This window comes from Dermacentor variabilis, chromosome 1 (genome assembly GCF_050947875.1).
Source record: "Dermacentor variabilis isolate Ectoservices chromosome 1, ASM5094787v1, whole genome shotgun sequence".
Lineage (NCBI taxonomy): Eukaryota > Metazoa > Arthropoda > Arachnida > Ixodida > Ixodidae > Dermacentor > Dermacentor variabilis.
This window is the reverse complement of record NC_134568.1, coordinates 246,795,112-246,810,707: the sequence shown is the minus strand read 5'-3', so window position 1 is coordinate 246,810,707 and position 15,596 is coordinate 246,795,112. Positions and strand designations below refer to the sequence as shown.

The following is a 15,596-nucleotide window of genomic DNA, read 5'->3' as shown; positions in this document are numbered from 1 at the left end:
AAGCATCCCTGCTAGCAGTGCAGCAGATCTGTTTAAAAGTATTTGAAGAATTTCAGCAATCGTGTCAGCTGACGCAGCCTTTCGAAAGAGCGAGAGTTGGCAAGTGCCTGTCGGTTGTGAGAAAAGTCTCGCGTTCGCACTGAGCAGGCGTCGTAGCAGATGGCACTTGTAGCATTCCTCTCAAGGGCGCAACACTTTCTCGCAATACAAAACATTTATTTTAATAAATACTTCATGAGTATTTTTATATAAGTACATGCACAGTTGTCATATTGCTGTTGTAAGAATAAATAAATCATTATTCTCTGGCGCTAAATCGGGAACAGAATTGCAGAATGCATACCCTGGTGTGCCCTGGTGGCAAACCGTGCTTCAATCTCAAAGTCATACAAAGCTTATGTAATGTGTTGTGCATTATATAAGATACCTCAGAAATAAAATTACATTTTATGCGATAATATTTGAGTATAGCTTCGTTTACTGCGCTGCAAGCAAACCCCATTAGTTTAAAGATCGAAGTCAGTCCGAAGCCTGTGCTTCCCATCATTTCCATGTAGGTTGAGGCAACGCTCAGGAGAGCCCCCATAGACACTAGCACAACATTTCCCTCTAAGCTATTTATTTAGAAACTCTATGGCGTGTAATCTCAAAGGCCATACTTTGTCTCATATCTCTGAGGCCATACTTGATGACTCTTTGAGGTTGCCAGAGAAGGTAATGGCGGCAGAGTTGGCATACACCACAACCACGGACGGAGTTCGGATAATCGAGTGTAGAACTGGCGGCTGTCCGAAATATCGATTGTCTTTACACATTAAGTCTAAGGGGCCATTGGCAGGGCCGAAAAGCTGTCCGAATTACCAAGCATGTCCAGATTATCGGTGTCTGATTTATCGGTCACCGACTGTATACAGTCGAACCCGACTATATCGAACCTGTTTACATCGAATTATTCTATATATCGAACAATTTCTGGACACGATATAGTTACAATGAGTATATATCGCAAAAATTACGCTTACATCGAACAAAAATAGCAGTGACACCCGATATATCGAACGTCAAGCGGCGGAAAGTGCCCCCCGGAAGTTGGCTTTCCCTCGCGGTGGCGGAGAAAACCCGGCTGCGCGGCTCCATCCAACCGCTCTTCCTACCGTGACTGCGCCCGACCGCGCTGCCTCGGACGAGCCGTCGGTACCCCCCCCTGCAAAAAATGATCCTGGCCCGCCCACAGCGCTTGCTCAGACAGCCAATCAGATGCTCTTGTGCCCTCGTCGTGCAAGATGGCGAAAGTGCGACTTGTCTTGCTGTTTTTGTGTGCGCCTTGTGGGCCTTCTCCCGCAGTGTTGCCGTGATGAAGCGGCAGAATTTGCCTTTCGTCGTGAAGCTCGCAATCATAAATCGTGTCGAACGCGGTGAGAAGTCGGATGTCCCTGCAGAGCACAAGATTCAGAGGAGCACTCTCGGCACGATATTGAAGAATAAGGGGGAGATTAGGGCTAAAGCGTCCAAACTCGCGACCCGGTGCCCGTGGCGTCCGACCCGTACGCACGGCCGTGTAGGAGTGGTTAATCTGAAATTGCTTCAGCCGTGCCGACTTCCGCGTGCTCGGTGATGACCGTAAATTCTGATGAATGCGACGAAGCCGTTGCCAGTGTTGCCGAAGTTTGGAGCGAACTGTCAGAATTTCCGGAAGCTGTTGACGAATCAACGGTGGATGAGTTTGTGAGCGCAAATGATGTGTCGCGACCACGGGAGAGCCCGAAAACGAAGACTACATTGCCGACATCATACCGATCACAAGTGAAAGTGGGCACAATGAGGAAAGCAACGATGGTCCTTGGCCCACATCCTCCGAAGTGATTGGTGCGCTCGCACTAGTCCGGTGCTTCTGCGCGAATGCGGAAAGTTGCGGCCTCAGCTGCTCCGACTCCTTAATGTGGAAAAGTGCGTGCGTCGCAGGCAGCGAAATTGCCAAAGCAGAAGAAAATGCAGGACTATTTCGTGCGAAACTAAGCTAGTTTAATCAATAAAGTGATATTATAAATGGTATGTGCTTTTATGACATCCAATTATTTAGCAGGCTTATATCGAATTATGCTCTATATCGAACTGATAGGCGTTTTTTTGCGAGTTCGATATAGCCGGGTTCGACTGTATATCTTCTTTTATGACATTCTGATTATGACGCACGAAAAGTGCATTCATTCTGCTTTTCGTTTATGTATTACATAAAATATTGAGTGCAGTAGTTCGTTCCGAAAAAAAAAAAAAGAAAGGCATAACCTACAAAATACACCCATGTTCCCCACGGTAGGGAATGAGTTAAAACAGTTACTGAATCTATCAGCCTCAAATATAAAGCAGGGGGTGACTTTGAGGCAAAGGATCCTCGGAAAAGTACCTCACCTTATATTTGAATAAATACGGTATATCAATGTTAAGCCCCATAGTGTGGAGACAGCATTGATGTGTGGTATTAAGGGGGGACACTGCTCTTCAAATAATGTTCATGATGTTTTCCATCAATATTCATGAAACTTTCCATTCTTGTTAAGACATTTGTGCTGATTTCAAATATGTAAGTATTTTCCCAATAGGCCATTTAGTTCTGAAGATAAATGAAATTCATTGTTCATAATTTGCACAAACAATAGGGAAAAAAAAATGCGCTACAAAATTCATATTGGCACATGCCTTGGTACTAGAAAACATAAGGAACACAATGGTAGGAATACTATTTTGATACATCAAATATTAGCAATCTTATAGCAATTCAATCTTTACTGTTCGAATTGTGGCTACCCCACTGTCTGATCTGAAGCAGAATTGAAAATTTTTAAAGCATAAATTCCAAAATCTGACCCTACCATTGTGTACTTTGCACCCTCAGCTACAAGCCACAACAAAAATTATGGCTCTATCTGCTTTGAAGGCAGAGATATCGCCGCGGCAAATCAGCAACAAGTCAAAAGTCTGTGTTTCGAGAAAACGAGAAAAAAGGAATACATTCACTTTTAATCAAAAGTACAGAAATAATTTTGCATTATTTTGTAGTGAAAGTGGCTAAAAGCCACCAGGAAAGTAGTTGCCCTGACCACGGCCACCCAAATGCGCCAAAAACATCGTTTGGCACCTTTCGCCGATTCCCGGTGGCTTGCATCGCGCGCGCGGCAAGGTTGTCGTTCAAGCGGGTCGAGTTTCACGCCGACGCGATATCGCCCCAACACGCGCATGTGATAACGATCTTTATGGCGAGGCCAGATTACCGTTCGCTTTTGCCTCCTGCGACGCTGCCGCCGCACACCTTGCACTTGACAAACGACATCAGTGCGTTCAAGGAGTCCTACTGAGGATAGCGAAGCCTGCCTCGGCGTCGACAGTCGGTGACCAATAATCCAGAGCTCACAGGGAACGTAAATGAGTCCTAACTATTGAATGTCCAAAATAATGAATGTATCCAAAAAATATAATTTCATTTACATTTTAAGGCTCCTGCGCAAGGAAGAAGTGGTCGATTCATTGCTGCACGTACTTTTGCTTACGTGCAACCAAGTTCACCTGTATTTCTGCCAATTTGGTGTTGTCTCTGAATGCCGATGCAAGGACTGCAAAGGCTCCAGTCAGATCTGAATATGAAGGCTCCAGAACACATGGCACGTCACTATTGTCCCCGTTAAAGTCGCAGTTTGACGGTGGGAGAACTCGCTCAATTGTTTCGTCATCGTTCAGTTCGGCACATGATGAAACCACGCTGTCGACGTCTGCAATGTCTTCAAATCTAACGGTGGCAGGAATCAGCACACTGCAGCCTAGCAGGTCATCAATGATGTCCGCATTTGAGCTCGTTGGGGTAGGTGGCAGTTCAGGCTCTTCAGTTGCGGAGCTGAGCTTGTTCAGACTGTGAGGGCACCATTGGGGCCATTTGGCGCGGACTGTCGATAACTTCACGAGAAAGACTTCTTGGAGGCACTAGAATGCTGTCTGAAACGCATACTAAACAAACAAGCACAGATTGGCGGAATGCTGTCCTGAAAGCAAATTCAACAAACAAGAGCCGGCCATGTGCGGTGGTGCCGGAATGCGTAATGTGATGATCACGATTTTGATGCAACCTCATAATTCAGGCAAAGCCTTCAAGATGGGCATTGGCAGTTAAATCTCTGAGGCACAGTGCTGTGACCAAGGCAAGGCTTCAGGGATTACCATTTAGCGTGTAACAGAGTTTCATATTACTATAACTAGAGGGAAATCTGGTGCTGCGATCATTCAAGCATCATGGGGATGATGGGAAGTACAGGCTACGGATTGGTATTTTGTTGACTGGCGAACTAGTCTGCAGGTATTTTTTGGCAGTTTTAGTTTCGCTCCAAGCGCAGTTGCTATAACCCGCAGTAGGACAGTACGACGCAATCTGCCTTTGTTCTGTTGCTCGAAGTGGCGACAGCACTCTGGGCCAGCGGCTGGGCCGATGTTTGTGTTGTGGTGTAGTGTCGAAGCTATGGCGAGAAAGCGGCAGCATCGTTAACGTTGAAAGAACGTGTTTTGACCATTTTGGCCTTGGTTTGCTGTGTTAGGTTGGCACTGTAGCGTTACATACTTTATGAAACTTCAGAAGAGCAAAAGGAAGGCACTACTGATACAAGACACAGACAGTTGTACCTCCAGGGGCTTGACAATCAGATTTTATTGAGGGCTTCATTACTCATTGCTCGTTTATGCGCTCATTGAAATGTCTGTTTTAGGACTTTGAAACACGAACTTACTTGTGGTAGGAAAGGTTGCTGCTTCGTGGCTGTAGTCTAGTGTCGCAAAATGGGTAAGTGCAAAGACACGCCGTAACACTTTGGAAGCGGTACATCAACATAAAATTAAGCATACTCGTAGGAGGCCTCAAGCATCCCTGCTAGCAGTGCAGCAGATCTGTTTAAAAGTATTTGAAGACTTTCAGCAATCGTGTCAGCTGACGCAGCCTTTCGAAAGAGCGAGAGTTGGCAAGTGCCTGTCGGTTGTGAGAAAAGTCTCGCGTTCGCACTGAGCAGGCGTCGTAGCAGACGGCACTTGTAGCATTCCTCTCAAGGGCGCAACACTTTCTCGCAATACAAAACATTTATTTTAATAAATACTTCATGAGTATTTTTATATAAGTACATGCACAGTTGTCATATTGCTGTTGTAAGAATAAATAAATCATTATTCTCTGGCGCTAAATCGGGAACAGAATTGCAGAATGCATACCCTGGTGTGCCCTGGTGGCAAACCGTGCTTCAATCTCAAAGTCATACAAAGCTTATGTAATGTGTTGTGCATTATATAAGATACCTCAGAAATAAAATTACATTTTATGCGATAATATTTGAGTATAGCTTCGTTTACTGCGCTGCAAGCAAACCCCATTAGTTTAAAGATCGAAGTCAGTCCGAAGCCTGTGCTTCCCATCATTTCCATGTAGGTTGAGGCAACGCTCAGGAGAGCCCCCATAGACACTAGCACAACATTTCCCTCTAAGCTATTTATTTAGAAACTCTATGGCGTGTAATCTCAAAGGCCATACTTTGTCTCATATCTCTGAGGCCATACTTGATGACTCTTTGAGGTTGCCAGAGAAGGTAATGGCGGCAGAGTTGGCATACACCACAACCACGGACGGAGTTCGGATAATCGAGTGTAGAACTGGCGGCTGTCCGAAATATCGATTGTCTTTACACATTAAGTCTAAGGGGCCATTGGCAGGGCCGAAAAGCTGTCCGAATTACCAAGCATGTCCAGATTATCGGTGTCTGATTTATCGGTCACCGACTGTATACAGTCGAACCCGACTATATCGAACCTGTTTACATCGAATTATTCTATATATCGAACAATTTCTGGACACGATATAGTTACAATGAGTATATATCGCAAAAATTACGCTTACATCGAACAAAAATAGCAGTGACACCCGATATATCGAACGTCAAGCGGCGGAAAGTGCCCCCCGGAAGTTGGCTTTCCCTCGCGGTGGCGGAGAAAACCCGGCTGCGCGGCTCCATCCAACCGCTCTTCCTACCGTGACTGCGCCCGACCGCGCTGCCTCGGACGAGCCGTCGGTACCCCCCCCTGCAAAAAATGATCCTGGCCCGCCCACAGCGCTTGCTCAGACAGCCAATCAGATGCTCTTGTGCCCTCGTCGTGCAAGATGGCGAAAGTGCGACTTGTCTTGCTGTTTTTGTGTGCGCCTTGTGGGCCTTCTCCCGCAGTGTTGCCGTGATGAAGCGGCAGAATTTGCCTTTCGTCGTGAAGCTCGCAATCATAAATCGTGTCGAACGCGGTGAGAAGTCGGATGTCCCTGCAGAGCACAAGATTCAGAGGAGCACTCTCGGCACGATATTGAAGAATAAGGGGGAGATTAGGGCTAAAGCGTCCAAACTCGCGACCCGGTGCCCGTGGCGTCCGACCCGTACGCACGGCCGTGTAGGAGTGGTTAATCTGAAATTGCTTCAGCCGTGCCGACTTCCGCGTGCTCGGTGATGACCGTAAATTCTGATGAATGCGACGAAGCCGTTGCCAGTGTTGCCGAAGTTTGGAGCGAACTGTCAGAATTTCCGGAAGCTGTTGACGAATCAACGGTGGATGAGTTTGTGAGCGCAAATGATGTGTCGCGACCACGGGAGAGCCCGAAAACGAAGACTACATTGCCGACATCATACCGATCACAAGTGAAAGTGGGCACAATGAGGAAAGCAACGATGGTCCTTGGCCCACATCCTCCGAAGTGATTGGTGCGCTCGCACTAGTCCGGTGCTTCTGCGCGAATGCGGAAAGTTGCGGCCTCAGCTGCTCCGACTCCTTAATGTGGAAAAGTGCGTGCGTCGCAGGCAGCGAAATTGCCAAAGCAGAAGAAAATGCAGGACTATTTCGTGCGAAACTAAGCTAGTTTAATCAATAAAGTGATATTATAAATGGTATGTGCTTTTATGACATCCAATTATTTAGCAGGCTTATATCGAATTATGCTCTATATCGAACTGATAGGCGTTTTTTTGCGAGTTCGATATAGCCGGGTTCGACTGTATATCTTCTTTTATGACATTCTGATTATGACGCACGAAAAGTGCATTCATTCTGCTTTTCGTTTATGTATTACATAAAATATTGAGTGCAGTAGTTCGTTCCGAAAAAAAAAAAAGAAAGGCATAACCTACAAAATACACCCATGTTCCCCACGGTAGGGAATGAGTTAAAACAGTTACTGAATCTATCAGCCTCAAATATAAAGCAGGGGGTGACTTTGAGGCAAAGGATCCTCGGAAAAGTACCTCACCTTATATTTGAATAAATAAGGTATATCAATGTTGAGCCCCATAGTGTGGAGACAGCATTGATGTGTGGTATTAAGCAGTACATGTCATAAGCATTTTTTGCAGGCAGTGCACAAGACAGGTCAGATCACCATACATGTCATTAGCGGAGTATTTTGTGGTAACTACGTAATGCGCTTGATCTTTGTGCATAGAGTGTGTGTGCCGGTCGTAGTTTTAAAGCTTCACACAGTTGCTCTTATGCTCATTTAATCCTTTGTGGACGAGAGTGTTGCATACAGGCAACACACCACAAAAATATTTTTTTCTTGTGAGCTTTGGTTTTTTATACGGAGTTTTTGCCTAAATGTCTTCAGCCAACACTGAATACAGTCGAACCCACTTATAACAATACCAGTTTTAACAATATATTGGTTATAACAATGAGAGGCTGCTCCACCGCCAGTTTTTGTGTTTCCTACGGTGAACTAACCTGCTTACTACAATGCCCCCATGCTGCATTATCGGTTATAATGATGGAAGTCTGGCTGCTGGGTGTCTGCCAAAAGATAATGAAATGTATAATCCTCTAAAAGAAAAAGAAATTCCAGCTGCTGAATGATTGTCCGCCAACCCATTTGTCGCCGTGTACTCATTTTCCAGCCTCTTCTGCATCACCAGCCTTGTGCGCCTCTCTCCTGTCCCCCTTCCACCCCTCCAAACAGGAATGGGCTGCGCCCATAGCTCTACACCATGATACCCCCCGAAAAATGAATGGATCGCACCAACTGTGCTGACAGCGCTGCACTGTGTGGCTGCGCTGCTCCCAGATTGCTCATTGGCCCCTCATTCTGCGCAGTTCTGCCAATGGGTTAAGTCACTCAGGCTCATCTTTGTTGGTTGCATCGAAGTCGTTTCTGGCCATCTGGTTTCTCAGCTTCGTTCGACTTGCCTCCGAAATGGAAGATGGCTGATCTGCCCGCTGATCATAGGCAATGCACGACATTGCCGGTGAAAAGAAGGCATACTGCTATAGATTTGCAAACGAAGTGCTTCTAACCAATGAGGCAATTGTTGTGAACATGCTTGCGTGACGGCAGCGATGACAGGGTAGGGAAGGCTGTCTTAATGTTGTCCTCACAGGGTGCCCTGCTTCAGTTCCTCCGGGGCTTTGCTTTCGCGAGGGACCTTCCACTGCACTAAGTGGAGCACCGGGATGCCTAGGAGGATGTTGGAAAGCTTCGCATAAAAAACAAGCCTGACGGACATTGGGCTTTTCTCGTGCAAGACAGTGAGAAGTACGTGGGGAGATTTTTGTGGCCATCTCACCCCACTGTTTCTTCTGGGTTTCTCAAGCTGACAAGCTGCCGCGGCAACCTTCTCCCATATTTTAAAAGAGCCCTTTTGGGGCCACTAAAGCGATGCCTCGGTGGAGCTTGCATTTCGCTTGTTGTCCGTGCCCCCTCTTTGCAGTTGTTATAGTAGGGCCATTCTTGAATCTCGACAGCCGTGGCTTGTTACATGTCATCGGAGTGCACTGGAAGCAGAGTGAACACAGTCAGCAGTCGGATGGAGGAAGGTGGTAGGGAGGGGCACTGGCCTCCCCGCCATTATAATTTTTTCACAACAGCTCTGCCATCCCCCTATTTTAATGTTTTTTCATGCAACCCAGTTCTAACAATTATCAGTTATAACAATGGAATTTTCGTGGCGCTTGAATATTGTTATAAGTAGGTTTGACTGTAATAGACAGAAAGTGTCATTTGTTGGATTAGAGCAGGAGCAGAAGATCAGGAAAAAGAAAGAATTTTCAAATAATTTTTTATGTTTTAGATGCCAAAACCATGATATGCTTATCAGGCACGCTTTAGTGGAGGACTCCGGATTAATTTTGACCCCCTCAGGTGCGCACCCAATGCACGGTACACAGGTGTTTCCATAAGGAAGAAGTTTGGCACACGACTTGCTTTCTTTTGAAAACATGGTCAGAGGAGAAAGGCCAATTCAAAATCTTTGGTTGCAGTGGTATCACAGAGGTAATGTAGCAGAAATGCATTGTACATCTCTGTTTCACATCTGACGAGAACTGTCTGCACAAGTTTCACAGGAAGCTATAGATGGCTTGAGGTGAAGCTCGCTTCAAGTTTTCTGCCTGGTGTTGCCCACAGGCAACAAACCTATTGCCTCAAAAGCTTCTGCAATAAATTTTTTTCTTTTGGTTCTGTGTTCTTGTTCTCAGTGTACTTTGCACATTTCGATGACTGATAAACTTTCCTTCAGGTGTTTTTACGTCTCTTCCTTAAACGGTTCAAGTGCATGTTTGCAAAATTCCAATGTCAATACTATTTGGTATTCACCACACTGCCACTAAAAAGGGCTTTGTTTTAGTAGCGTAGTCACCAGTTTACTTTGGGTAATAATCGTCCTTTCTTCTGGCCAATGTTCAGGTGGCACCCATCGCCAGTGGGACCAGCAAAATTCTTTCTTCCTACAAGCACAAATGTAGTTGCTTTTTCCCCCAATCAAACATGATCTGATGCAGACGCACCTTTTGCCTACTTGTTTTTGGTGCGACAGCGGTCGTTTTGTCCATGTGCATGGGAGAGGAGATCGCTCCCATGACACTCCCGCCCTTCGGACCTCCACTAGAACTTGATTTGCTTTCATGTTCAAGCTTTCCCTTCCATCCATGTTGCTTTTTCTGAGCCCACCTCTTGAAACTTTCTGTTCCCTGAGAAAGACGAAAGGGAGGGGGGGTGGGGTTTGTCATAAAATTTCGAGTGGAGAGGGTTTCCACTCCCCAAACCCCTTCCTGGCTATGCCAATGCTTGGCTTAACTGGTATATGACCAAAGCAGTTGCACAGGAAACCACGAAAGCACATAGCTATTATGTACTATTGCAGAAATAATTCAAGTTCACAAAGTGCAAACCACATGAGCATTAGCTTTATAAACAAAAAGACTTATTTCTTATAACTAGTGCTGCACTTGTCTGCTTCCCATCAGTGCCGGTGTAAAATCGCTATCATGCTCACCTTTTACTGTTTCCGGCCATACTGCATAAACACAATGGCGACTACAGATGGAAAAATCTTTATAAAAAGTTTTCACGAGGTTTTCCGCATTACCATTGCAGGATTGGTCACTTCGACCTGTAAGCTTTCTCTTGCAATAAAAAAAAAAGGGTCCCATAAAAATTGGTTGTTGTAATTTCTTGCATCACAAACTGGCCTCATTCAGTTTTGTTACCACAAGAATTTGACTGCTTCTGTGAAGTGCATCCATCACATTGCCCCTTTTTATAACCTTTCTGTTGAAAACTAATTGGCTGTTTATTATTTTTATTGGTCCAGCTATGTGGTTATTCTTGTAAGTGACCCCCCCCCCCCCCCCTTCACAACAAGTATTGTATGCACTTGTCAAGCTTGTTGGAGTGGATGCTGCAGCTGAACTGCTTGTACTTTCTCTTTGCAGATTGCAAAGCGCCTTCTAGAGAAGGAAATCTTGAGCAGAGATGACATGATTGAATTACTAGGCAAAAGACCCTTCCCAGAAAAGTCAACGTATGAGGAATTTGTTGAAGGCACTGGCTCTTTTGAAGAAGATACCACGTTACCTAAGGGCCTTGAGTCATGGAACAAAGGACCTGAGGAGGACACTAAGTCGAGCAAGCCATCCTCCCCAGATAAAGACCAGAAACAACAATCTGCTAGTTCTTGACTTTGTCACTTTCATTTTTGGTGCTCTTCATTGTCCTTACTTCACCTTCTTTGTGTGTTAGGCTGGCAAGATTTAAAATATGCCCAGTGGTGACCATTGTCTGGGTCATGGGTTTTTGTTTGATAGAATGTACAGAGTTCAAATTTTTTCATGTGGAGGAGTGTATCATCACAGAAAGTAAAAAAAAAGGCATGCTGAAGTGCTTAGTATTTGTGAATGAATAGCATGTCAGCAGCGCATCGTTACATTGTCTGCATGTTAGTGTGGTCTGTTGAATTAAGTGACAATAAATTGTTTCTTTTATTTTCATGTGTTCATCATAATTACTTTACCTTGGGAAACAGCAGAGGGTGCAGTTGTTCAAGCCTTTATATGTTCACTATTTAGTAGTTATGCATGATAAAAAACAAGAACATTGCCCTTGACCATCAAACAGTTGGTTTGTTGACACCTTTCCCATTACAGGGATGTGTTTTTTGCTTAGTAATCGCCCGGACTCAGACTCACCAAAATTCTACTCAGCCAGGCGCACTCGGACTCACTCAGCAAAATTCCTTTCAGACTGGCTTACTCGGACTCGTACTCTCCAGAATTCTACTCAGTGAGGCTCGCTCAGACTAAGACTAGCTAATATTCTACTCAGCTGAGCTCACTTGGACTCGGACTGACCAAAAGTCTACTCGGCCAGGCTCACTCAGACTTGCCAATATTCTACTCAGCCGGGCGCACTCGGACTCACTCAGCAAAATTCCTTTCAGACTGGCTTACTCGGACTCGTACTCGCCAGAATTCTACTCAGCTGAGCTCACTTGGACTCAGACTGACCAAAAGTCTACTCGGCCAGGCTCACTCAGACTTGCCAATATTCTACTCAGCCGGGCTCATTCGGACTCAGACTCATGAGAATTCTACTCAGCTGTTCTCACTCAGACTCGCCAATATTCTCCTCAGCCAGGCTCACTCAAAGTTACTCGCCAAGATAAGATTAAACCAGGTTCACTCATACTCGCCAAAGACTGACAGACATGCACTCACTCAGGCTCTCTTGGATTCCCACAATTGCAGACACAACCATACTAATGGAATCATGGGATCCGACAATAAATCTAATGGTATCGCCAACTTACTCATTCGACTTGGAATTCGCAGCCTTATTACTCGTGAATTACCAGCTCACTAAAAGGATTACTGATGCAGAGCAATATCAGAGCTTGCTTCAAAGTTGCATTCACAGTCACGTCTACAAGCCTGCACTGCTATGCACTCGCACTCTCTTCTCCTCACACTCGCACGTACTCGTTTACGCTCATAACGATGTGCATTCAAAGTAACAGGCGTTTACTGGTAATCAAAGCAGGGTGTAAAACCGAAAAAAGAATGCCGGTTTGGTTCAGGTTCAACACGCTCCGATTTCTTTCTGGTTCAGTTCTGGTTCCTACGGGGAAAAAGAAAAGTATATAAGTTCGCAAACCGGTTCAGTGTAGTCTACTCTATCTAGCCTGATGGCGACACATTGCCCAGCATTATTGACTTGTCCATGTGGCGCACATGCAAGTTATGTCAGGAGGAGGCAGAGATGGCCTACCTGGCATGTAGGAGAACGCAATTGATGTTTTTACATGAATGTCAATTAATGAAGTTTAATGCTATATATAGTGGCACACCAACTATTTTTCGAGTTGGGGGGAGGGGCAAGCCATCTCTCTCTCCCGGTGTATAGATATATTATACTGAAGGGACTGGGCATGGTGCTGGTGAAAGATGATGAGATTGAGAAGCGCTTGCTTGCCATAGCTCCTGCCGACTTGGTTCGGCCCAGCGCTGCAAAACTACAAGTGCTGCTGGCAAACACCCCCATTGTATTTGGTGGAGGTGCTGGGTTTCTCTCCCACGTCCTAGAGCTCCGCAGTCTGACGCTACCACCAGCTATTGAAATGGAGGATCCGCGACCGTCCCAGGCTGCTGCTCCCGTACCCACGGCCATCGTCTGTCCTAGTATCATCCGTCAGCGTGATCCTGCTATATTTAGCGGAACAAAGGAGCATGACATGGAATACTGGCTCGCCAGATATGATCGTGTAAGGGCCTATAATAAGTGGGACAACTGCGCCAAGCTCACTAATATGATCTTTTACTTGATGGACGTGGCAAACCTATGGTTCCGCAATCACGAATCCGATCTTGCCACCTGGTCGACTTTCACGACAACATTGACAGAGGTCTTCGGCTGTCCTCCCGCCGTTCGCCAGATTCGTGCTGTGCAGCGCTTGCGTGGTCAAGCGCAACGCAAGGACTAAAACTTCACAATCCGCCTTTTTTCACGGCGCGACGGCGCATGCGCCCTGCCCTAGCGAATTAGTCGCGAAATGTTTTGGAAGGGACGCGCGCGCGGCATGATATCGGGGGAAAGTACCCCGAAAAAACAAAAACAAAACAAAACGCGCATGGACGCTCAGTGCAGCGAAGACTTGTGTCGTGTACCGCGTTGAAGCTCTGCTGGTAGCTCGACGTCGGCGCGGTGCTAAAAACGTGCGTAGCGTATGACTGCAACTCCACTTTAAAACGGAGAAGGGCCAGGGCTTCGTGCGGACTGCACCGTGAACCACGTAGTTGCCTTGCATTGACGGCTGTCAAATTTATAGATAAAACCCTGCGTTACACTTGGGCGACACTTCAAAGACACGTTGCGGACGCAGCCTTCTTGCAGCGTCTGCCCACTTTTGCTGGTGGTGGCAGCGCGTGCCGACAAGACGCTGACCCCGACTATTCAGCACTGTGTCACTGAGACCATCTGATCATAATAGGCTGACAACGACGCAACCGACGGGTACGAGTTGTTATATAGCGCGACTGGTTTTCTTGTCGACGGCACCGACAAAGTCGGCGTGCCGACCATGATAGCTTGACCGAACCCTACGCGATCAGCCGTCGAACCCACAACGCGATAACTGCACCTCATTCACTCGTAAATATAATTATTCGCAGTCAAAATGCGTCGACATGCCTTCGAAGTTGAAATGCACGAGCTTCAGGCCTCTCAAGCCGTGCACGTGAAGTTTGAGTCAATGTTGACCCGATTTAGCGAAGGTTGGGTTACGCCTGACCCCGTCGTGTTCGTGCACCCTCTACCGATGGACCTGAACTTAAACAAATAGCCAGTCAGGACGAAGGAAACCGCTCTTATAGTTCAGTTGTGAACCTATAGCGATTTGATAACTACTCTTCACTTCGCACGGCACGTGCTACACAATAAGGGGCAAGCGGCGACACAGCGCCGTGCCAACATCTTGTACTTCGGTCACCGTTCCCGAACGCTGCCGGTCGCATTCCGGTAGATGGTGGGTCTGTGTGTGTTGTTATGCTGACACATTTGTTAATTCCAGAGAAGCACTGTTTACCTCTGCATCAAACGGGAAAGAAGAGACTATAATAATTCAGTACAGCAGCATAACCTCGCTCATTACCAACGGTGTCAGCAATGGCATCCGTCTTTTTGCGAGAGAACCACACGCAGTGGCGTAGCGACAGGGGGGGCCGGGGGGCCGTGGGCCCCGGGTGCAAGGGGCCAGTGGGGGGGGGGGGTGTCATATACGTCTGATGACACCCGGAAATTGTCGATATCCTCGCCTTCCTTGACTACAACCGGGGGGGGGGGGTGACAGAAGACCTATGGGCCCCAGGTGCCAGACGACCTAGCTACGCCACTGACCACACGGCCTATAAGTGGGGGTTATGCCGAGCACAGTTTTCTCTAATAATACTTTATGGCACGCGCAAACTGTAAGTATGATGAAGATAAACAAAAGCGAGAATCAGTAGTACCAGCCCGTAATATATACGTGTATACATGATAGTTGCACTTTAAGTCACTCGGCCGCTCATATTGAATCGTCTCTGGGAGGAACAACGTGGCTCATGTACGCAGATATGTATGTTTTGCTACATTTTGAGATTATTTCTGATCAGCGATACGCCTATTCTACAACATTCGAAGAACTAACAGCGACCTGAAGCTGTGGGTGTAAACAAATGCACCGCTTTGGCAAATCCCACGTGGAAGGCTGTGCTCGAAGGCTTCTTGAATATGCGAAATGTTCAGTGAATGTGTAAAGGAATACAAAAAAGCGATGTACAACCGCAGACATCAGCGACAACGAACTCTAGGCAGCCGCATCGGCAGACGGAACTCGGCGTGCCTTTCTCGGCCGCCATGTAGGCCGCGCTGTTACCACAACCATATAGTTTCCTACAAAAATTTTGTAGGAAACTCTGTGACCACAACAGCGCACTCGGGCCTGTTCACCCACTATAGTCGACATGCTGCCCCGGAGAAACCTTTAATAATTACTCGTGATCCACGAAACGCGCAACCAACGCACACTCATCATGAGCGCAGGTACACAAATCAACCGGCGAAATCCCCGGCACCCTTCCAAAACGTTTCAAGCGGCGTGCGTCAGAGGGCAGCACAGGAACACGAGAGATTGCTTGAGATTTAGTGGCGAATGGACGTGCTTTTCAGGGCTCCGTGGCGGCGACGAAATCATAAGTTCTTGTGCATGCCTTGAGCTTGCTTCTGTTCTTGATTTGTTTAT

General features: G+C 46.5%; 1 protein-coding gene across 2 annotated transcripts in view; it reads left to right on the top strand.

Annotated features, from left to right (window-relative positions):
- Afg3l2 (AFG3 like matrix AAA peptidase subunit 2) overlaps nt 1-11,304 on the top strand; it is a 132,709-nt gene extending 121,405 nt beyond the window's left edge. For both annotated transcript variants that reach the window (XM_075672729.1, XM_075672720.1), the window contains exon 17: nt 10,756-11,304. In XM_075672729.1, the coding sequence (XP_075528844.1) occupies nt 10,756-11,001 (246 nt within the window). In that variant the 3' untranslated portion in view covers nt 11,002-11,304. The remainder of the gene's footprint in view (nt 1-10,755) is intronic.
- Nucleotides 11,305-15,596: the final 4,292 nt, after the last annotated feature.